Consider the following 25,079-nt stretch of genomic DNA (forward strand, 5'->3'; position numbering starts at 1 on the left):
GCAAAATAGGTTGAGAATAATGGAGAGAGATGTAATTTTTAAAGGGTGATTACAGCTTTAATTTGGCAGATATGGATTAATTGGTATTATCAAATATGAGAAAAAAAAAGCTAAATTAAATATAAGTAGTGTGGAGCAATATGAGATTCCAAGAAAGCTGATGACTTTACCTCTTAATAATGTCTTCAGTTATAAGTTATAAGTTTAATTAAGTTATGACTAGGAGTCTCTCATGAGGTTACCACTATGAACGTGCAGAATCCAGTCATGTCCAATAATCCATACAGAGAAATGGGTAGTGCAAGGATATTTACAGAGTGAGAACCTTTCTGTAAGCCTTTCACTCCAAAAGAAAACTATCATCAAACTGAATATGATATTTTCCAATGTATTTTTTACTAACACACAATTAATGCAATTCTGTAAAACTCTTCATTTTTTTCATGATGTACTCTGTCCTTGATCTTGTGAAAAGGAACTCTTCACTTTGGCTGAGCTGTGATTGGTATCTATTGTGCAGTTAACTGAGTTATAAATTAGAACACATGAAAGTTACAGGGCAAGAGTATCTGAAGTGCAGTGATCTAAGTGTAAAATAATTGCTTCTTTTGTGGATCATTTCTTCTTGAACATCAACTAAGAAAGCACTTACTATATGCTACTGAAAAGAAACTCATGGCATTAGTACCCAGGCTAATATAAACTCTCCATGTTGCCCTTTCTCTTTGTTCCAGTTTTTCTGGATGGGAAGAAGGGGTTACAGGTAATTTACTGTGGGCTTCTTGAGTGGCTCCCAAATACCTGCATTTAAGTCTCTCTTTAATAAAATAACCCATGAAAGCATGAGAGGTTTTCAGTGTTCCACCTTTCCCTGCATGTTAAGACCATCCCCCTTGCCTAATGTACCTTAACCTCTACTTAAGATTTTCTGTCTTGGTCCCCTGAGGGGTCATTTCGTGCCCAAGAAATATAAAATGTTACCCTTTAGAAGTTTAGTGCCAATATCTTGGCTGCTTCAAATTCATGTAGCTACAGTGATACCATATTTTGTATTCTAGATGAAGTTCAAAACTACTTTTCCTTGTCTGTGTGCCATGTACTCATGTTAATATTTTTTCAGTCTGCCAGTTTTTATGGCACTGATCTTTTTAGTTCCTATGCATCATTTGATTTAATTCCAGTACAGACAATGATTTATAACTTATTTATTTTAAAGAAAAACAGTCTGAAGATAGATGCATGACTGTGAGCACTGGCATTAAACTGAGCTAGTATCTGATCTACTTTTCAGGAAAACCTTTTAACATAATGAAGAGCTTAGACTGTTCCCCAAAATTGAGCTGCATATGAGGTAAGTGGTGGCACCCCTGTTGCTTGATTTAGTTTCAACCTGTTGATTTAATTATGCAGTGGGAATCAGTATATCAGTGCACTAAATATGTTTAGGAAAGGTCATTCCACTTCTTGTTTTGGTGATTTGATGCATAGCGTATTTTAATGAGAATGTACCTATAAGACCATAAATATCTAACCAATATCTTACCAAACTTATCGTAAAAAATTAAAAAAAAACTTGATTTATTTTAAAGTTCAGTACAAATTTGTTCAGGTTTTTTGTAACCATCCACTTCCCATCCAAGCATCTCAGAGTGCTCATATTGAACAAGCTTGTCTGTCTCATTTGTGCAAGGTAAATACTCTCTATATGGTTTAAGAATGGATGCATTTATCTATGCAATTTCCTACCATGTTATCTGAATTTCCCTCCTTCTCAATCAACTTATTTAGATTTTTTCCAAATGCAATTAATTTCTTCTGTGTGTTCCTATACACTTTGAACTTTTCTGATTTTGTCAATCTTCTCTGGTCTCTAAAAATCTGGGGGAGGTGATCCTCACCTGAAGATCTGCTTCAGCTTACTAAACCTTTCAAGGGTGACCTTTGCAAAAACTTGACATTTCTTTGTTATCTCAGGTTCGTACCATAGCCTCATATCATAAGGATTATCCATTGCTCTAAGCCAAGCTTGTGCATGAGTAGTGAGAACCTTGTGATTCCCATTGCTTTGTCTTCTTGAGTGACATTTTCCATTTAACATTTGCATTGCTGCATCTGAGGCAGTGTTATAGAATAGATGACTGCTTCTTTTCCTGTCAAAACTCTTTATTTGACCACATTTTGAAGTGTTGGTGTATATAGATTTCAAGGACTTCTCTTATCTTGTACACAAAATTAATGCACTACAGTTTTTCCTGTAATTTTAATTCAACTGAATTGCAGTTGCATATTTATCATATAAATATATATATATAAACAGGTGAAACAATTCTTGACATTTAAGTTGGTATTTACATTTCTTTTAAAACCAGACACAGCCTTTGGTTTGTTGAGTTTTAGTTTGTCGTGCAGCAGCTTTACTGGTTAAATTACAGATGACTTCTCATGCTTCATCTTCACAGGGAAAAAACTTGGTTCAATTTCTTGAAGTTTCCAAATCAATTCTGTAAACAAGTTTTAAAAATATAGGTAAGGGCACATAATGAGAAAATGTTAACTGCCTGTCACAGGAATTGTTTATGAAAACAAGAGAGCTATGGCTAAGCAGCTCTCTTTCATGGATATGAAATTTTATTTCCATTGATTAGACAATGATGTCTTTTATTATTCAAGGACAGGAGACAGAAAATATCAGCTTTTCATAACACAATTTTTTAACTTTTTCCTTTTAGCAGAAGCAGCAGAGAGGCAGCAGGGTGCAAAACAGACAAAGCAAAGAATAAATCTGTGTGATTATAGATTTCAGTTAGACAATCAGATCCTTGCCTGTCTGCATCTGTCAAATCCAAGACAAACTCTGTAAATCCTGATACATAATTTTGAACTGCAGTTTGCAAGACTCACTCAGGCTAAGGTTATCTTGGCAGTAAATTATTTCTCAACCATCACTCCCTCCATCTTGGTTTATTGCAGGGCAGATTTGATGTGACAGCATTATTTGCACAAAGGATATCTTTCCTCCATTTCAGATTGCACATTGTACTCTGTTATATGCACCTCTGAAACTGAAAAACAATTTTCTTCAATGTAAATCTGTCCATATGGAACCAACCCTCAGAAAGTAAGCTAGATTTTGAATGCCAACCTGGTAGCAGGCGAGGCAGCACGTTATCTTGGTAAGTCTTGCCTAAAAATACAAATCTCAGTGGCAGAAAAATGTTTCTTGTTGTTATTTTCAAGGTGATTTTCAAGGGATAAAAATCTATGTTTATTTATGACACATGTCTTTAAACAAAAGGCAGTCCTGGAAGTCTTCTTCCTAACCCTGTCTGCCTCATCTGAGGCCACAGGGAAGAAAGGCAGCAGCTCTTCATCCCTGCTGGCACACTCACTCAGGCTGCTGAGTGAAACAAAACAACAATGAGTCAACACCAAAGAACCTTCTGGCTAAAGCAGAGTGCTGAAAAGGCAGAGGATACCCTAAAAAACTTAGCTGGAAGCTCAAAATGAAACAGGGGCTAGGTGATGTTGATTTCTGCAGAGCAAATTGCAGGCACAAATGCAGTACCGACTCACAGATAAATGCATTTTGAATTGTCATTGTTATTCTTTTGAGGGGTTCATTGGTTCAGGAAGATCTCTGACACCTCTAATTCATGAAGAGTTTAGGTTTCACTCAACCTGTGTTCAGTTTTCATAGATTTTAATTGTTTATGCCACATATGCCAGAAATTCCAATGTGATTTCATGTTGTCTAATGTCACAGACATTACAATTACTTTCTCCTGCTGAAATACAATACATGGGCAAGGTGGTGTGGCTGTGTGTGGATTTAATCTGTTGCTGCTGTTGTATACTGCTCCCTGAAGAAGTAGTGCATATGTCCCCATGTTCAGCTAATGCTTTTAACCATCATTATCTTTATTCAATATACATAAAGATATTTAACATTACTTTTATAATGAGAGAGGAAATGAAGCAACTAATAAGTTCTTACATTTTTATCTGAATTCCATGTACCCATGAATGAGTTCACACAGGCTGTGCTTTAAAGAGACAGAGCCTTTGTAGATGATAAATAAGAGGGGCTAAATCATTGGAAAACACCAAATGAAATACTATTTTTTCTTTCAAGTCCATCTCTCTGTGGCTCCAAAAGGCAAAGGTATCCTTCATCTGCTGTCAGATGATGAAGAATGAAAAGAAGATTTCTTTACTGAGGAATAATATCAATAAATATATAAGAATAACCCCTACTATTCTTTCACCACTGATATTGGGAAGAATTCATTTCAGTAGTAATAAAAAGGTCACATTTTTGACATTTCAAGCTCTTACCAGCTAAGAAAATTTTATTTTCAGATCATCAAATAAATAATTTTAAGGTCTAATTAGTAACTTATCGAGCCACTTCCCTTTAGTAAATTCCAGGAAAGCAGTGCATACATAATGTGTTGGTAAAATGAAGTTGGACACAACTTCATTAAATTCTGCATAAGGAGAGGAATCTTGTTAAACTTCAGCTGCCTTTCTAGCTCTCTTTCCACTTTACCATAATGAACAACATTAGAACCCTGAAAAAGCATCACGTTACTGTTGAAAAGGCAGCCAGGTTACTCTTCTGCTGAGTTGTGAGTTTCAGACTGGACTCCATTGCTTTCTGAAGCTCTTCTGAGAAACTCCAGTTGCAGCTGGATCCAGCCTTAGCCTCCAACTCTGAAGAGTAGTTCAGATTGTAGGTTTGGACACAAATTCAGTTTATGTACAGCTTGAGCTGGGTACCTCCAAAGAGGGACCCTGCAAATATCTTACCTGTGTCTTTTAAGGCTTCACAGTCTGTCCACACAACATGGATCCAAATCCATTATCCAGTAAGTCTGTTTGAGGTACATCTTTTCCCAAGGTAATTACTTTCTTATCTTTTCTGCATGCTCCTTTGATTTCAACTTTTGTTCCACCTGCTACTGAAGTTCATCAGTCCTCTGCTGTCTCCAAGTGGAATGGGACCAGATGGGATCCACCCAAGGGTAATGAAGGAGCTGGCAGAAGAGCTCGCCAAGCCTCTCGCTATCATCTACCAACAGTCCTGGCTCACTGGGGACATCCCAGATGATTGGAAGTTGGCGAATGTCACGCCAATCCACAAAAAGGGCCGGAAAGAGGACCCAGGAAACTACAGGCCCGTCAGCCTGACCTCAGTGCCTGGCAGGGTCATGGAACAGATCATCCTCAGTGCAATCACACAGCACCTGCAGGATGGGCAAGGGATCAGACCCAGCCAGCACGGTTTTAGGAAGGGCAGGTCATGCCTGACCAACCTGATCTCCTTTTATGATCAGGTGACCCGACTGGTGGATGAGGGGAGGGCTGTGGATGTGGTCTACCTAGACTTCAGCAAAGCCTTTGACACCGTCTCCCACAGCATCCTCCTGAAAAAACTGTCAGCCCGCAGCTTGGACAGGAGCACCCTGTGCTGGGTTAGGAACTGGCTGGAGGGCCGGGCCCAGAGAGTGGTGCTGAACGGGGCTGCATCCAGTTGGCGGCCGGTCACTAGTGGTGTCCCCCAGGGATCAGTGTTGGGCCCAGTTCTGTTCAACATCTTCATTGATGATTTAGATGAGGGGATTGAGTCCATCATCAGCAAATTCGCAGACGACACTAAGCTGGGGGGGAGTGTTGATCAACTAGAAGGCAGGAGGGCTCTGCAGAGGGACCTGGACAGACTGGAGAGTTGGGCTGATTCCAATGGGATGAGGTTTAACACGGCCAAGTGCCGGGTCCTGCACTTTGGTCACAACAACCCCATGCAGAGATACAGGCTGGGGACAGAGTGGCTGGAGAGCAGCCAGGCAGAAAAGGACCTGGGAGTCTGGATCGACAAGAAGCTGAACATGAGCCAGCAGTGTGCCCAGGTGGCCAAGAAAGCCAATGGCATCCTGGCCTGTATCCGGAACAGCATTGCCAGCAGGTCCAAGGAAGTGATTCTGCCCCTGTACTCAGCCCTTGTGAGGCCACACCTTGAGTACTGTGTCCAGTTCTGGGCCCCCCAGTTCAGGAAGGATATCGAGGTTCTGGAGCAGGTCCAAAGGAGGGCAACCAGGCTGGTGAAGGGACTCGAGCATAGACCCTACGAGGAGAGGCTGAGAGAACTGGGGTTGTTCAGCCTAAAGAAGAGGCGGCTCAGGGGAGACCTCATCGCTCTCTACAACTACCTGAAAGGAGGGTGTAGCCAGGTGGGGGTTGGGCTCTTTTACCAAACAACTTTCAACAAGACAAGAGGGCATGGACTTAAGTTGTGCCAGGGGAAGTTTAGGTTAGATATTAGAAAGAATTTCTTTACGGAAAGAGTGATCCGTCATTGGAATGGGCTGCCCAGGGAAGTGGTAGATTCTCCGTCCCTGGAGATATTTAAAAAAAGACTGGATGTGGTACTCAGTGCCATGGTCTAGCAACCGCAACAGTGGTTCAAGGGTTGGACTTGATGATCTCTGAGGTCCCTTCCAACCCAGCCAATTCTATGATTCTATGATTCTATGATTACTTGAATGATAGTTCCTCAAATTCTGTTTTCAGTGTGCCCTCATCTTGTGGTACTGTCTTACTGCCATGAGGGGTTTGCTTCAGTGCTTTTTCATTGCATTTTTCAGCGTTTTTCATTGTATTCTTAATACTTTTCCAGGTATCAGCTTAACTAGAGTTCAACAGTAGCTCAGTGCTGCCCAAGGTTCCAATATCTCAGCAAAAAGCAAACCCTGACCTGGCCAGGCTGAACTCTGAATGTCTAGCTACAAGCAAATCCAATATTAATTTTAATCCTCAACAGCTATTTAAGGTTAAAAATGAAAACATTTAAATTGTAGGACTTTTGTTGCCACATGTATAAAGATGAAAACTGGTCAAGTTTGGTTGAATTGATTACTTTATGGTTGATGCTTCAGCAGCAAAGCTGCTAAGAACTGATCATTGAAATTGAAGGTTTGTTTCTATATTTCAGAATTTAAGATAGTGGAATTTAAATGAGCAAAGCAGAATGCAATTGAGAATATCTGTCATTAATTTTCAAGTGATATCAACACCAACCTACATTTCCAGTATTTCATTTGCCATTTCCCACAACTTTTTATTTCTCATTAAAGACCTCAAATGTTAAATCTAGGGTTTGTGAAATTCCTTTTCATGATGTGTCTTATCACACATGGGCAAAATCATCAAATGAAATTTGCTCTTTCAATCCCTGGGTACTTAGAAATACTCAGATTCCATTTACATTTCTTTATCATTCCTGTGTGCATCATTCCATCAAGATCCATCAGCCCAGCTGCATCAATCTGTTGAAAGAACTTTAAGATTCAAAGTTACTCATTTTTTTCATTTGCTATTCTGAAGGTGAGCACTACAAAATAACTGCAATCTTGTTGACATTTTCTTCAAGCACCAAGATAACCAAAACATTTTTTTCTCACTTTTTTTCTGAGTTGTATTAGTACAGCTATGGTTTTGCTCCTAAATTCTGTGGTATTTCAATTGCAGCACTTGTATTAAATGTGAGTAGATTCCATCAGATCTGCAGAGTAATTCTTTACCACGTAAAGAATTTTCTAAATTTTGATTCATGTATTTGTGCATTCTAATCAGATCTCAACTCAATGTATGTTTTCAAATGAGCTATTAAGGTCTCTCTCATCTGGTCTCTCACAGTAAAGGATTCTCTCTAACTCTCAGATTGTTTTTGCAGTCCCTGAATCTTCCTAATGCCTTTAAGGAACATTGATCCCAGACGTGGACACATCATTCCAGCACAGCTGTCTACAGATGTTGTTATCTTAAAGAAGAAAATCAGACCTTTTTGAAATCACTATTTTTGCAATGCTGATAACACCATTTTCTACTTGTGAATGCTATGATTTCTTATTGAATCAGTACCTACCTCAGCTGAAAAATAGTTTCCATCTCCAGCATAAACAACAGCTCCATCAAACCTTTATGCTAAACCAAATAAATAGGTTTTTTTTTCTCCTCCATCAGTCTTAGGAGTGCTAGATCATTCACGATCTACACTTTTGAAGTTTTTCTTGAAATATTTCCCTCTTATTTTTTTCCTGAGCCTTTATTACTTTACCAGAGACAGTTTCTGAGCAGGATTGGATGTGTCCTGTAGCAGAAGACTTCTCTCACACGAGCAGCACCCCTGGAAACCTTGACAATTTTCAGCATTCACAGGGTCATCTCTTGAAAAGCTCTGCAGATCCACTGCTTCATACTTTTGGGACCACCAGCTTCCCCCTAATCCTTTCCTAAGCTGACTCATAGTAGCTTCATTTGTAGTTCTGGTATGAGAAGAGGCAGTGAACTGCTGAATCCCATCCACCCGTTCCTCATCACTAATAATTTTGCAGCTCTATGTTGAATTCTCCATGTATCTTCCCCAAACTGAAACACAGTTCCTCACATAGAGACTGGTCTATGACTTGATTCCTCTTCCTGTCCTTCCCTGAAAATGTTACAGTTCTATTCTGTATGTTTCATAAAGATGAGGGGTCAGAACTGTATGTTGTTTGATGATGTGTATGAACCGTGGATTTATACATTGAATTTTTCCTCTTATTACATTCATAAAGGCATTTTCAGTAGTTTTGGCTTTTCTGCTTGCCTTTAGAAAACATAGGGGTGAATACTGGTCAGAAATACAGTAACTGGTTTATGAGTTCAGGGGAAAAGGCTGTACATGTACTGTGCTTTCTAAACAAATTCATCCACTTTCTGAAATACTTGCAGTGTATATGCTTAGGAGCTGAAGAGACCATTTCTTTGTTTTGGGCTGAGATATTTTTAAGGACTACTGAATGCATTTTATGTGTTCAAGGAAACACCATTCAGTCTCACAAACCTTCCTTCTGCTCCATGCTATCATCACCATCACCATCACCATCACCATCACCATCACCATCACCATTACCATCATCCCTGTCACTCCCAGCCATGTTGAGATGCCTGAGCAGTGCTTCTGCTCCACACCTCGGCTCTATTCTTTGCAATGTAGCTATCAAGTTATATGATATAATAGATTATATAATAGATTATATATATAATAGATATATAATATCTATATATAATAGATTATATATCTATAATAGAAATATATATATAGATATATATAGATATTATAGATATATAATCTATATTATATAGAAATATATATATATAGATATATATAGATATTATAGATATATAATCTATATATAATAGATTATATAATAGATATATATAATAGATTATTGCCAACTTGCTTTTCATATCAGCTCAGGCATATGCTTGTTTTACAAAGATATTTTAGATAGAAGAAAAAAGCATAGCAAATTCTGCAGATTATTCTTTTTGCCATGTTAATTAGCTATAGAGAGTAGCTGGGTTAGTTTTTGTTGCATTACTATAGCTGTATTTGATAGAAACACCGTAGCACAAATAATAGCATAGTGCACATTATGTAGTTATGTGATCTAGTTTTACACTAGGTATTAGTTCTGCACAGCCTTTATACTGAAGGTTCACTGGCAGCAAGAACAGTGCTTGTTTCTCAAGAGGATAATAAACAGTAGGCTGTTCACATCATCTTTTTAATTATTATTATTATTATTATGATTTGCAGCATTCTTTGCAGCAGAATTTCGTGGTGTTTTTTTTTTTTTTTTTTTTTTTTAATCTTGTTCCTACTGAAGCAGCTGCTGTGCTTTACTTTGATGCCTTATTTCACTTGAAGAGTTCTGAAATACATGGCAGTAGTGCATTCATTTTCCTCACTATGGAAAGTAAAAGGAGGGGCAATGATTTTAAATTAGAGAAGAGTAGATTTAGAATGGATGTTAAAAAAAGTTCTTTACCATGAGGGTACTGGAAAAATGGAACTGGTTGCCTTGGGAAGTAGCTGAGGTCTCATCTTTGGAAATATTCAAGGTGAGGCTTGATGAGGCACTGAGCAACCTGATCCAGTTGAGGATGTCCCTGCTTACTGCAGGGGTGTTGAATTAGATGATCTTTAGAGGTCCTTTCTGATCCATATTATTCTATGATTCTATGAAAGACACAAGCTCAAATCCAGATTCAATTCTATTCTACAACTATCTTTCTCATGCCCTGATTTCCAAAGAATTTCGTGTCAATAAGAAAGGTCCCCCAAAAACCAAAACTACACTTTCTAGAAGGAAAATGGATTTATGTTTGCCCTGCTTTGTATTTTCCATGAACTAACTCTGTGAAGCTGTTCCAGTGAAATAAATGCCAGGGGATATTCTTACACGCGTTACTCCCCAGAGATGTTGGCATGAAGGAATTTATGATTAGAAAGAGTCTGTATTTTCTGCTATCTGCAGAGCTGGGTATTTCTTTCAGTATATTCTTTCAGTATGTAAATTCATGGAGTTAAACACACAAGATACATGTATTTCCCCTGAGTTGCACAGTGTTCCCAAAAGAACCTCTCTCTACTTTTATCCATGTTGTTCAGTATTACAACAGGAGCTATTTGTCTACAGCCATGTAGAATTTATCTGAATTTGAGAACAGTTACACAGCTCAAAAAATCAAGTAAGATTTAGCAAAATATCTCTGCTGAATGCATAAAGCCCAGAAGCAGCCCCCCCCCCCAAAAAAAGAAGATATGGATTTTTTAGGTTAATTTTAATAAACTGCCCTGAAGTTCTTTATAACTTGATTCATTGAGCCTCTTAAGGGATACTGGATTTTCTACAAAGGAAAAGTTGGTTTTTGTGGCACTGGTCAATGGCTTTTACCACTTTCTACCCAACATTTCTTACTAGTTAAAGTCTGATCAGAAAAGTTATAAAATGTTTCTTGTTGGACCTCAACTAAATGTAGTGAAAAATAGTTTGCAGCATTTCTTTGATGTTTTGCCTAAAACCAATGAAGAAATATTAGCTAGAATGCTGATGTCATTCCATACTGAATTATTTAGAGATACTCTACTGCAGGAGCTGTTGGCCTTAATTTAGTGTAACACGAGGATACTTTCATTCTAGTAAGGATTAAAAAAGAAATCAAACAATTCATTGACCCTTCTTGGCTCAAGAATGATATATTCATGCATAAACCAATATCAATCCATAGTTTTGCTGGTTTCTAAGGGTAAACTTATATTACTCTCAGGTATTATTTGAAAGAATGCTGTCCACAGTAGCCTTTGTAGCTGTGAAACTGTCAAGTGAATGAAAATTGTTGATTCAAAGAGGATATAAGGTACTCATCTCTGAATAGCTAAACATTATAGAAAAAGGTGAGGACAGAGCAGAAGGTGAGAGGATGAGAATTTCTTTTTGCTTAAGGTGGTAAGATTTAGAGCAAAGGGTGAAATATCTGTACTTTTGGATGGAAGCTTCCAGATGGGTTTTGGGGCTCCAAACAAAGAGGAAGGGTAACCAAGGGCATTTTGGTGAGAGTTTGATGTCAGCTCTGATGGGTTTGGTGTATAACAGAGCTGTTGATTTGCAGGTCAGCAGTGTAAAAATAGACAATTTCCGTAAGAAATGGAGCATTGCTGCTCCTTCCACAAGATGATCTTGGTGCACAACCAGCCCTTTCCCTCCATCTCCTTGGGTGCCATAGAAACTGGCAAAACACTTCCAAAGAGCATCCAGTGCTTCCTGTGTACTTGAATAAAAGAGGATATCACTCCTCAGGCCCATGAAGCCAAGACTATCTCAACTAATCAAATTTCCTATTTATTCTGAGGGAAATAAGCAACGAAAGGAACTGGCAGGCCTCACAAGTTTCACCTTATTAATAAAAAAAAATCAAAGCAAAACTTTTCACTTTTACATTTTTGTTTTTAAACAGAAGTTTCTGAAGCAATTCCTGCATGACTGGAGTAGCAAGACACATGCCCACACTCTGGTGCAGCAGGGAACAGAAGCAATTCACGTCTCAGCCATAGGCAGACAGGGCAGGGCTTACCAACTGCACTAAACCATCCCTGTATCAGCCAGCGTGGGCTGAGGGGCAAGAGAGCAGAGGCAGAAAGCTACATGAAAACCCTGGCATGTGAACATGTGTAGCAAAATACTAAGTTTTTGGTGAGCTGTTTAATTTTTGCTTTAGATGATGACAATTCTATCTTTTGAATGTACCCCCCTCTTCTTATTTTTATTTAATTTTTTATTTCTACAGAAAGTGAATATGAACAAAAGAGAAAAGAAAAATTATAAGAGCGTAAGTAAAAGAAATGCTAAATTTGAAATTAAATGAAGTTCAGATAATAATCTGCCACTCAGTTTCCCAGTATTATCCCTTAATAACCTTATTGTCTCTCTGCCTATTTGCTTCTTATCTATTTAAAGCAGTTGTTTATCATTCACAGCCTGATTGGTTCACCATCTATGTATTTCCAAAAGAAAAGGAAGAAAAATATCCCTAGGACCCAGACAGTTTTTCCTTCTTTTTGTTCCATTAGTTGAAGAGAAAGTGGGGATTTAGCATTAAAAAAACAAACCCCAACCCCCCAAAATCCCAAACAAATAACAAAACCCACCAAAAAAACCCCCAACCCTTTGCTAGGAGTAGATTAAACATGACCTTGAAATACAGGGCTTGGAGCCAGAACCATCCTTCCCTAAATTTGGATGAGATGAGATTTGGGCTTTAGGGGTTGGCAAAATGCTAATTCCAGGCTAGCAAAGCATTAAGTCCAGGAAAAGACCAGTCTTTTGTTACAGATGAATAACTGAGAAACACTGAGGGCTTTCACTGTCAATCGCTTCACAATTTTAGTGTGTGGAGTATTCTGGGCTTAAGGGAGCCCAGAATTAAGCACTATAAAGTCCTTCAACACATGCTGAACTTGAAGAGACAGAAGAACCCTGAGCCTGGGACAACTGATCCTAGGAAGCTACTGCTGTTGACACCTACAGACATGTTCATCTTCATTCACAGAGATGTTTAAACGTAGCCACAAGGTCTGGTTTTACTCGGTTGTAAGGACGTGCCTGTATACTCCACAAAGTAGGAGTTAAGGATCAAAATAAAATTTCTGGAGATAGTTGAGTAAGTGACAATTTTCTACTTTGTGTTGGAGAATTCCCACATCAGCCTGTTTTTTTTCTCAGGAATGGCAGCAGTGCTGCAGGGCCGTCTCAGGATTAATCCACACATATAGGCCAAAGCTCTGTCCCAGCTGTAGGTAAGGATGCTCCCACCAGACCCAGCAAGAAATTGATGCTGGGCTGTTTGAACTCATGATGGATTTCAACCTTACTGGTCTCTGGGGTGTTGTTGGTCACAGAAATAATTTGCTTTATCATATTGATCCAGGTGGCTAAAGAGATATAGAGTGGTAACCCATGTGTATCAGCTTGTCCTGTGCAGATGAAAATAAACATTATGTCACATCTCCATGAACACCTAAACTTTGCCTTTGCCATGAGACTTCTACCTGTGCTTCTATGTCATGATGTACAGGAACACTTTAAAGGATTTGTCACACATTAAAATGGCAAATGGTACTGAGTTAAATACCAGTAAAACCTGGTAACAGAGCCACAGCCATGCCTACCCTCCCTTCAAATACTCTTATATGAAATAAATATTGATTTGTTATGCTGTTCCTGCATCCCCATTTTTCAGTCTGATCTGTAACAGCAACATTGTGTGCAATGTCTGGAGGGAGCTGGCTGAAGAATGTTTATGGTTGGTTGGTTGGTTTTTATTTTTGTGGTTGGAAAAGACCTTTAAGATCACAGAATCCAGCTTTCAAGCCAAAAATATCTATACATCATCATCCCACCAGAGCATGTCCTGAAGTGTCTCATTTATACAGTTCTTAAATACCTCCAGGGATGATGACTCCACCATTTCCCTGGCCCCGACTACTCTTCCAGTGAAGAAATTCTTTGAACATCCAGTCTAATCCTCCCTGGTGCTACTTCAGGCCATTTCCTCTAGTCCTATCATCATTTACTTAAGAGAAGAGGCCAGCACCCACCTCCTTACAACCGCCTCTCAGGTAGCAGTAGGGTCTCCTATCACCCTCCTCTTCTCCAAACTAAACATTCCCAATTCCCTCAGCCTCTTCTCACAGGACTTGTTCTCCAAACCCTTCACCATCTTGGTCACCCTTCTCTGAACAATCTCCAGCACCTCAATATCTTTCATGTAGTAAGGGGCCCAGAAGTGAACACCTGAGGTGCAGCCTCTTTGATGAGTTCAAATATCTGTGAGACAGTTTGGAACTGAATCAGAGTTTTTAAGATCTCAGTCAGATTCTGACATGATAGTTGAAGCATTTACCCCAGAAGGTCATCTGGCAGGGCTTGGGGAGGCAAAGGCCTGAAATAGTTTAAAATAAATGAGAACTGATGGCACTTTGGTTCACCTGCTGAGCTGTGAGTGAGGTGATTGGGCAGCATGTTCAGCTGTGGCACTGGTGGGGTCAGTAGCTTTGGGCAGGTGGAATGGGAGGATGGAGCGGGATGAAATGGTCTCAATTTGTGCCAGGGGAGGTTTAGGTTGGATATTAGAAAGAATTTCTTTATGGAGAGGGTGATCAGACATTGGAATGGGCTGCCCAGGGAAGTAGTGGATTCTCCGTCCCTGAAGATATTTAAAAAGAGACTGGATGTGGCACTCAGTGCCATGGTCTGGTAACTGCAGCAGTAGTGGATCAAGGGTTGGACTTGATGATCTCTGAGGTCCCTTCCAACCCACCTGATTCTATGATTCTTTGATTCTATGAAATCACTGCTGCTGCAGCCCCACCAAGGGTTGTCAGACGTAACAAGAAGGTACCAGGCAGCATCTCCTTGTGCACAGAGACAGAGTGGGATGACTTAAATGCCCCTCTCATTCCTCAACTCCAGGAGTGGATCGGTAGCAGTTGCTGAACTATGACAGCTTATAAAACTGGAGTAAACAAAAATAGTGTTTCCTACCCCAGGCTGTAAACTGTGGCGATGGGAGAGCTGTCACAAGACTGCTCAGCCATGGTCTGAGCTGGTGCTTCTGGTGCAGGACCAGCTGAACAGCTGCTGGGGAGGGGAGACACAACTGCTCCAGCCAAATCCAGGGAAAACTTTCTTCCCTAAAGAGATAGATGTTTCTGCTGAAACAATCAACACTCAACCAGTTAACAATGATGACATTTGAATGAGGGCCCAGGTTTTCTGGAGGAGCACCCCATAGCCCATCCCACTCGGAGCCCTTTCCGAAGCTGCTGGCAGGAACCCAGTGTTTGCCAAGCTGCTGCTGAGAAAGGCACAGGGCTCTGAGGTTCTTCCTTGTGCATTCACAGTTGTGTAACACCCCTCTTGCAGCTAAATCAATTGTTTACGTGGCAAATTAATGTCATTCACTTTTTTTCTTTTTTTTGTTTTTTTTTGTTACCCATCTTTTAATGTGATTTAACAGCTGGAGATGAGGCGAGGGGACAGCACCAGGAGAGCAGCCAACTCTCCGCAGACAAGCAGAGTCCTCCAGGGGCTACCGCTGGTCCATGAATGACAGATGGGAACTTATGGTCTATAACTTAACAGATGGATCACATCTCTGTTTTTTTCCTTTGTGGAGAGAATCAAATGATTATGGGGTGCCTAAATAAAAACAGATAATCAGAAAGATCTGTTATTCCATACAGTGATTTGGGAGGTTGTAGTTTAAAGGGATGAAAGCATTGTGGCAGTAAATACTGTAAAAGCAATGGAAGATAGATGAGTTATCACCCTCATTCCCATGCTGTAAAACTGTCTTCCCCTAGAACTTTCATCAGATAAGCATTTTTTTTGTCTGTCATATACAAACTGTTTTTTAATGCAAAAGACATGATTTTGCTTCAGAAAGTGAAAACTTAATTTACTGTGGAGGCTAAAATAGAATTGTAATGTTACATTTTGATGTGACACGCAACACAGACATTTATATATATGTATATATATTATATTATAAATATATTATATATATTGAGTCCACAATTAGCAAATTTCACAGACGACACTAAGTTGGGGGTGGGGGTGGATCAGATGGAGAGCAGGAGGGCTCTGCAGAGGGACCTGGACAGACTGGAAAGTTGGGCTGATTCCAATGGGATGAGGTTTAACACGGCCAAGTGCCGGGTCCTGCACTTTGGCCACAACAACCCCATGGGGAGCTACAGGCTGGGCACAGAGTGGTTGGAGAGCAGCCAGACAGAGAGGGACCTGAGAGTCTGGCTTGACAGGAAGCTGAACATGAGCCAGCAGTGTGCCCAGGTGGCCAAGAAGGCCAATGGCATCCTGGCCTGTATCAGGAACAGCGTGGCCAGCAGGTCCAAGGAGGTGATTCTTCCCCTGTACCCAGCGCTGGTGAGGCCACACCTCGAGTTCTGTGTCCAGTTCTGGGCCCCTCAGTTCAGGAAGGATATTGAGGTGCAGAGGTCCAGAACAGGTCCAGAGAAGAGCAAGGAGGCTGTGAAGGGATCCAGCACAAGTCCTGTGAGGAAGGGCTGAGGGAGCTGGGGGTGTTAAGTCTGGAGAAGAGGAGGCTCAGGGGAGACCTCATCACTCTCTCCAACTCCCTGAAAGGAGCCTGGAGCCAGGGGGGGATTGGGATCTTCTCCCATGCAGCTCCCAGTAAGGTGAGAGGGCATGGACTTAAGCTCTGCCAGGGGAGGTTTAGGTTGGATATTAGGAAGAAATTCTTTACAGAGAGGGTGATCAGGCATTGAAATGGGCTGCCCAGGGAGGTGGTGGATTCTCCATCCCTGGACATTTTTATAAAGAGACTGAACGTGGCACTCAGTGCCATGATCTGGTAGTGGATTAAGGAGTGGACTTGGTGATCTCAGAAGTCCTTTCCAACTCAGTTGATTCTGTGATATTCATGACCCCATCCAAAATAATTTTCTGCCTTTCCTTGACTAGATACAACTAAACAATACCAACAAGAATTTCTGTGACCCCTGTCAGTCCCTGACCCTTTTGCACCATAGTGGGACATGGCACATCTGTATATCTGTCATTGTGTGCTGGCTTTTTTTTTTGCATTCCACAAATGCCTGTAACTGTAAGGGATAACTTTTGCTGTCATTATCTTTATTACTATGAAACATAAAGCAACAGCAAATGTGAAAGGCATGAAATACATCTGGCTAATTCCTTATTCACTGAATGGGCCATCCACCAAGTCCATATTTCTCCAATTTAAAGCCAAGATTTCATGCAGAACACTGTCAAATATTTTGCAGAAGTCTGGGCAGAAGGCATGAGCTGCTCTTCTCTTATCCACCAATGCTGTAGCCTCACCATAGAATGCCTCTGAATTTTTCAGGCACAATTAACCTTTAGTGAAAGCCATGCTGTGTCACCAGTCATCTCCTTATGTGCCTCAGCATAGTTTTCAGAAGGATCTGCTCCATGATAATCTTCTGCTGATTTGTGTGAATTGAACAATGCATATTTTTATTCAGTGTAGAAAAGCTACTTGTTTAGTTAAAAGATGGTAACACTTGCAAGAAGAAGGAATAATACCTGACATTATGTTGTCATGGCAGTAGACTTAACACTGTCCTCTAGGCATAAAAAAAGGAAAACCATAAATATGAAATAGCTGCCTCTCCCTTGAACTTAAGAGACCATTAATACCTTCTGTATTGAAAATTTTGGTCCCTTCTTAACAGTTCAGAAAACAAGTTGGGCATTGCTGGTTCTGTGATGCGAGAGAAGTTAGAAATATTCCATTTCAAAGCACCTCTCTTAGATTTTTAGCAAATTGCAAAAGTTCTTATATTCAGACACTTGAAAGTTTTCTTCTTCCCCAAACCATGGTAACCTATATTGTATTTGGGACTGGAATCAGGAATCTCTTTGGAATCCAAGTATCTTCTCAGAATAATCTCTACTTGTATATGCCTCAGACAGTGAAGTTCTTTAATGACTGGCACTACACTTTACCATGGCATATTTACTCCCAGAGAAGTGGTCTTCATTCAAGACACAAGGATGCACATCAGGATGAAGAATCACAGCAAAAAGTAGGCTGGAAGGGATCTCTAGAGGTCATCTAGTTCAGACTTTTGCTCAAAGTTGTTTAAGGTTCCCCAGCACCTTGTTCAGTCAAGACTTGGAGCTCTGTGGCCATGCCACAACCTTTCTGGGCCACATGCTCCAGTTGTACTCACTCTTGGAATGAAGGCTTTTTGCTCATATTGATTCTGTGATCTGTTCTTCCTTTCTGGTCTGTGACCAATTTTGCACTGGGAGATTGTGCAGGAGTTTGAGCAAAAGCCCTCTAAAAGAATGCAAACAGTTGCTTGGGCTACAGTTGCTGCTTAGAAGTTGCAGCTTGGCTAAATAGCATCATTTGGGGACTGGGCACAGTCAGACAAATAATCATTCTTGTAGTATTTCTGTGACTCAAGGTCCTGAAGAAGCTTTCTTTTATCACAATTTCCAGACACTCTAGCTGTATTAGCTAGAAGTACAGGAGCTTACACTGAAGCATTTTGTACAGGAATGCACAGATGGGACTTTGGAGCAGTTTTGACTGAGCCTCAAAAATTTGTCAGTCTTTTGACCTGCATAGCCAAGAGAGGATGGAACTGAGCAATTCATGGTGGTGAACCATCATGGAGCACTCTGTTTAGGAGGGAAGGGGAATGATCTTCCAGCCATGAATCCTGGTTAACTGTAGGGAAAAAGGATATTGGGCTGTAGTTGTGCTTCATTAAATTTAACCTGAAAAGATTAGGAGTGAAAAGATGGGGATGGTAAAGCTTACAGCAGGGGTTTTATGAAGAAGATGTGCCCTTGTGGCCAAGAAGGCCAATGGCATCCTGGGGTGCATTAGAAAGGGTGTGGTTAGTAGGTCAAGAGAGGTTCTCCTCCCCCTCTATTCTGCATTGGTGAGGCCGCACCTGGAGTATTGTGTCCAGTTCTGGGCCCCTCAGTTCAAGAAGGACAGGGAAGTGCTTGAAAGAGTCCAGCGCAGAGATACTAAGATGATTAAGGGAGTGGAATCTCCCTTATGAGGAAAGGCTGAGGGAGCTGGTTCTCTTTAGTTTGGAGAAAAGGAGACTGAGGGGTGACCTCATCAATGTTTTCAAATATGTAAGGGGTGAGTGTCAGGGAGATAGAGTTAGGCTTTTCTCAGTGGTGACCAGTGATAGGACAAGGGGTAATGGATGTAAATTGGAGCATAGGAGGTTCAAGTTGAATATTCGAAAAAATTTTTTTACTGTAAGGGTGACAGAGCCCTGGAACAGGCTGCCCAGGGGGGTCGTGGAGTCTCCTTCACTGGAGACATTCAAAACCCGCCTGGACACGTTCCTATGCGAAGTGCTCTAGGTGGCCCTGCTCTGGCAGGGGGGGTTGGACTAGATGATCTTTCGAGGTCCCTTCCAACCCCAAGGATTCTATGATTCTATGATTCTATGAGATTCTATGATTCTATGATTTTACGAAAGACAGGGACCAGCTTCACAAAGGGGAGGAAGTACAGTGAGTATGCCCTGAGGAAGCAGAAATAAATAGGGAAAAACTGCATGAAAAACAAGTCTGTGGTTAGGCATAAAATGTCCATAGGAAGAAGCAGCTGATCCATGAGAGCAGAAGTCCTGTGTGCATGTTAGTATTGATAGGAAGATTCCTGTATTTGAGCTGCTATGGAGGAGGTTTGGCTGTGGCAGTGTGGGCAGAGAGGAAATCTGGCAGTTAGTCTGGAGTGGGAACAAAAGGAAGGGATGGATGGAAAGTGTGGATGACCAAGGTTAGTTTTCCACCTAGTTCTGCCCTTTTGGGGCACTTAGGTATATTGGCCTCCTATTAATATGGAAATTATATCATGGTTCTCACTCTGGGTTGCATAACATCTCTGTGGAATGAGTGCTGTTTTTTCCTGACAACTATTATTCAGAATGTCTCTTGTGTATGTTTTTTAATTCGTTAATGCTGTTTGGCAGCTGGAGACAAAGAAGGTCAGCCAGCTCCCCACAGACTGTGTGCAAATGCTTCTTAGGCTGTAGTGGGAAGACAATTGCTTGTTTAATACAAATCTGTGTAATTGAAAAGTCAACTGTGTTTGGGGATGTAGGCACTGGCAGTCATAATCAGTGGTTTCCTGAGGCTTTGTGGTTAAATAGCATTGTCTAAAACTTGATTGTACTCTTTAATGCGATGTGGGAAAATCTTCTGAATGGCCTGTAAAACTCAAAAGCCAGGCCCACAGTACGACTGTTTCCATTTTCATGTTGGGTTCATCAATTTCTCTTTCTAATCACTTTTTGGAAAGGTCACATGCAAATTGTATTCATACTTAAATTAAACTGTTCCATTTTTACATCATGAATTTTTGCTTTGATCTGTATTAAATCTTCTGTAAAATAGATTACTAATAATTCATTTTTCAAGACTTATGTTGCCATCTTTTCCCAAGATGCATTCAGATTTTACAGTATCTCAGCACTTTAAGGGCTAGCAAAGCTCAATATAAATCTCCTTTTCTCCAGCTGCCCAAATGCCTTAGTACATGCTTTTTATGCTGAAGAATGGAAGAAGTAAACTACCCATTAATTGAAGCAATTTTACTCTATAGATTATCTTCCATAGGTAGAGTAAATAGGTTACAGCCAGAAAGACAGTTCTGAGTCATAGTTTGCCTATTTTAAAATGACTTAGAGGTGGTTTCAGGTCATACATGTGCCCCCAAATCTGCTGGGCATATTTTGATTTTGAGAATGCCAAATAATTGTTTTCTCCTGATGACTGTTGCCTAGAACTTGTATTTCTATTCAGGTAGAGAGCAAGGGAAGAAGGAACATGGGATAAATTTACCTGTATATTTGTATATATTTAGTAATTTTTCCTATTTATCATTACTGTTTCATTAAAGCTGTGTAGTTTAGTTTCCAACCCATAAGACTCCCTTATTCTCTCTCCTTTCTTTATGAGGGAGGAGAGAGGGATTAATGAGAGAAGTACTTTTAGCATGAGAGCTATAGGGCTGCAGCACAGCAGCATTGCCAGCCTGCGCCATTGTAACACCAGCCTCACCAGGTTCCTTGCAAAAGCTCTGGCTTGTGACAGACATGCAAATTTGAGTCTTTATATAAAAAAAAAAAGTGTATGGTTTTAGTTGTCTTAGTGACAAACAGAAGAACCTGAAAAGTAAATGCTAGAATGTCCTCAGTGAGAAGATGCTAAACAATTTCACTTCTCCTGGTCTTAACATGGTTTCTTAAGTAGAGGAAGTGATCATTTATTCCTTTTCTGAGTTTTCAAACCATGTGTTCACCATACGATCCTTCACCAGTTCTGTGCAGGCTGCTGAATGTTTAAAGAACAGAGTAACAGAGACTGAGACTGAAGAGAAGAAAAAAAAGGGAAAAAAAATAGGGGCAGCTGCTAAATCTCTGGTTATTATCAGTCAGCTGGCATTCACCCCTGGCCTCTCAGCATGAGCCTGCGTGTGGAGGTGAAGTCCTGGAGCATATGTGGCTTGTGAGAGGAGTTTTGTGGTGGTGTTTAGGGGACCAAGAGCAGCCAGCCAGAGGAAGCAAAGATCATTAGTTAGTGAATATGCTGCCTTTGGAATAATGTTTTATGATGTCTGGGCTGACAAAGCCTGAGTTATTATTCTGAAGACCTTCATGTTGGCAGTAGAGGGGCTGGTGGACCCACGTGTACAATCTCTAGTTAACAACCTGTGGGTTTAAAATCTTCTGTAGCCTTTTTATCTCTTTCTTATCTGTTCGTGGGGAGGAAGCATCAGCTACAGCCTGAAGCCCCTGAAGCATGCTGTGACCGTATGTCACCATGTCCATGTCAGTTTTGACACTATGTAAAACCCCCTGAAAACAGCTTTCTTACCAATTTTCATTCCTTTGTCAGCCCATAAAAATAGATTAAGGCAGAGACAGTAGACAGACTGAACAGATACAAGGATATCACAGTAATTTCAATCCCTGGATTTCGGGAGCAGTGATTTTAATGATGGATGTTGATATTAGAAATGAGAGGAGGTGTTTCAAAGCTGCCAGGAGGCTAGTAATTTGCTCTTTTTCACCTTGAAGTTCTCTTTGATAAACCATAAAAATTGCCTTACATTTGCTATCTCATTAAGATTGATTTTACTCTGTATTTTTCAAGCTATCCTTTATTGCACGATTAAGATTAAAATAGGAGAATAAAATTTAATGCCCCAATGATTCTTTTTCATCTTTCTCTGGCATACTTTCTCTGTCTCTCTTGAAATCCCTTGCTCTTAATTTCACCTACATATTATACCTTTTATATGTAAATTTACTTGCTCTTTTACACTTGCCTGAGAGCAAATATGAACTGGGCCCACAGATTTGCATTTTTGTTGTTACCAGCCTCTAAATGTCTTAGTTAAGGAAAGCCCACCCAGTCTCCTGTTTACCTTGAGATTTTTTAGAAAGTATTGTTTATTGTTATGATAACTATTAGTTGGTAGATTCCAGTAAGCTTCTCTAAACAACTGAAGACAGTCCCTATATCCAGTGATAACTGCTGTCTTACAGATATTTGGTTACTCTTTCATTTCTGGATAATATCAGTGGACATAATATTAATGTAAATTCTCTAGTGTAATGTCTGAATTTCATAACCCATTGCAATTTAATGTATAATTTCACAAGGTAAGAGTGCCACAGAGTCAGGTCTCCTGAGTTTTACAAAAAACTAACTTGCTGTGTCCTAATCTAAACATATTGCAGCCTTCTTTTCTCCAGGCAAACCAATCCCATTTTCCTCAGCTGGTCCTCAGGACTTGTGCTCTAGACTCTTCACCAGCTTTGTTGCCCTTCTCTCAACCTGCTCCAGCACCTCAATGTCCCTCTTGTAATGAGGGCCCCAAAACTCAACACAGTACTCAAGATGCAGCCTCACCAGTGCCCAGCACAGGAGGACAAGCAAATATTTAATTTTGCTGAGGCTGTATTATTGCCTCCCCTGCAGTAAAATCTCCCATTTTATAATGCTCTTTTGCATTTGTTTATAGACATCAAGTGTGATACCAGCCGAGGTGGATGGCAGGGGAGAGAGTTGCAGTCACAAGGCCATGACCTTACCATACCTCTGAGACAGATGCCAGCTGGAGCCCTCCTAGCTCCCATCTCTGAGGGGATCTACCTATAGTTTGATGCTAATTATGAGACATTTCTGGTGGCTCAGAGTTTGGTTTTACAGTGCCCATGTAATTGCATGGAAATGAGTCCCCAGCCCATGGAGACCGTGGTGCACAGGAGGATGGGAGGTGTCCCTCTCCCTCCACATTCTGTGGCTCCATGTGCCACCTATCACACGAATCCCTTACCTCTCTGCATTGAAGAAGAGATGAGTAATGAAGACGAGGATTCTTTAGAATAGAGCTTGAGAATTTCTAATGTTTTTTCTTCCCATAAATGCCCAGTTAGGCAGCAAATCTTGCAGCCTGTTTGCCAAGAGGGAGCAACCAGTGCTTGGCACTGCGGGGGCTGCAGCAGCCTGTTGCTAGGGTGACTTTCCCATTTCTTTGTTTTTAGAAAGTATCTTCTTCTGTTTTCGTGATTTCCCAAACACTTGCTTCATGTTTGGTTAGCAGTTTTAGGAAAATGCCTTATAAAGGCTCGCTTTGGTTTTCACTGCAGATTTCTAAAAATTGAGACCATCTAATATTATTTTTTCCCCCAAGGAATTTAAAAGCAAATATTAGGTAATTGTCCATTTTGCTTCTGGATTTCTCTATAATAATAGCAGGCATCATGTAGTAAGGGAAAAGAGACAGGCAGAATACTATTTAGTGAAACCACATTATTTTCATCTTCAAGTGCCCAATGCAGCCAGCAGCTGATGAGAAAGACTGAATACAGTCATGCCATGCCTGGTAACAAAATGATGGCAATATATGGCTGTTTTGAAACACAAGGGCTAAAGTTCTGAACTCAGACAATAAATGCCACTGTTGCTCTACTTGTGACTTGTGACAAGTAGACTTTTTGCGTCTACTTGTGACGTATCCCACACAGGATGGAAAAAGCAGAGAAGAAGCTGAAAACCAGGCCACCCCAGGGGCAAAACTAAGTTTTGTTACAGGCCTGGCTGAGGGTTTTGGCTTCAAACAGGGCATGCTTTACACCTAGGGAAAGGCAAGGAGTAACAGTAATCAAAACAGAGAATTACTGAACCTATATTCAAGAAGATGTGATTGTAGAGGATACTGACTATGGCTCCACTATCTGTTTTGGTACACAACAGGACCTAAGTGTAACCTCATGTTGCTGCTGCTCTGCAGGTATTATAATTTCTAAGCAAGAAGGGAATGAGGAAAATATTTTATGTTTCTACCAAATTGACCTTTAGGGTGAAGGGTAGATAATGGTGGATATGTGCATGCTGAAAAACATTATTTTATTACAATAATAGTTATTTAGATAGCTGCAAAATGTTATGGCTTATAAAAAAGGCCTTCTACAGGATATTTTAAATTAGAGATGGCTGCAGATGAAAAGGTTTTCTACATAAGAGATTATAGTTAGAAATTAAAAACATCTCAGAAGCCTCTTTTCTAACAATGAATGGAGCTCTTGAAAAGATTCTTTTTCATTTTTGTTGAAGCTTTATTTCCAAGAAAAACTTGTGGAAAATTTCTGAGAATGTTACCATTTCGAAGTAATAATTTTTGAAACAAAGCATTTCGATTTTTCTCATTTTAAATGATTGTTTGAATTAATTTAAATATATTGCAGACAAAATTAAGGAGTAAGAATAAAAAGAAAATGAGATAAAATGCTTCCATTGATCAGAATTTAACCTTTGTCTCTAAAATTTTCCTTTGAGAAGGTTTAAGCCTTTGCATTTAGCTGCTGCTCAGAAATCCCAAAATTCTCAGTGAAGGGGAGTTCCTACAAAGCATTGCAGATTTTTTTTCTGTAGTATAAACCTAAGAGGTTACAAAATATTTATCAGATGGTATAGAACAAAGAAGTTCAGCTTTATGCACACTTACAAAACCAAAATGGACTTAGTGTGGTTATTCAAGTATCAGTCAATCATAAAATTAATTTTAATATAATACTGTATGTGATACTATTCTTAAAAATTGTGGTTGACCAG

The 25,079-nt window shown here is 40.1% G+C and overlaps 1 protein-coding gene across 1 annotated transcript in view; it reads right to left on the minus strand.

Annotated features, from left to right (window-relative positions):
- Positions 1–25,079, minus strand: part of LOC103527041 (membrane cofactor protein-like) — a 60,732-nt gene that overhangs the window by 11,134 nt on the left and 24,519 nt on the right. The window contains 2 exon segments of the mRNA XM_030444692.1: positions 4,592–4,713; positions 8,885–9,037. Of these exon segments, the coding sequence (XP_030300552.1) occupies positions 4,592–4,713; positions 8,885–9,037 (275 nt within the window).

This window comes from Calypte anna, chromosome 2 (genome assembly GCF_003957555.1).
Source record: "Calypte anna isolate BGI_N300 chromosome 2, bCalAnn1_v1.p, whole genome shotgun sequence".
NCBI classification, from domain to species: domain Eukaryota; kingdom Metazoa; phylum Chordata; class Aves; order Apodiformes; family Trochilidae; genus Calypte; species Calypte anna.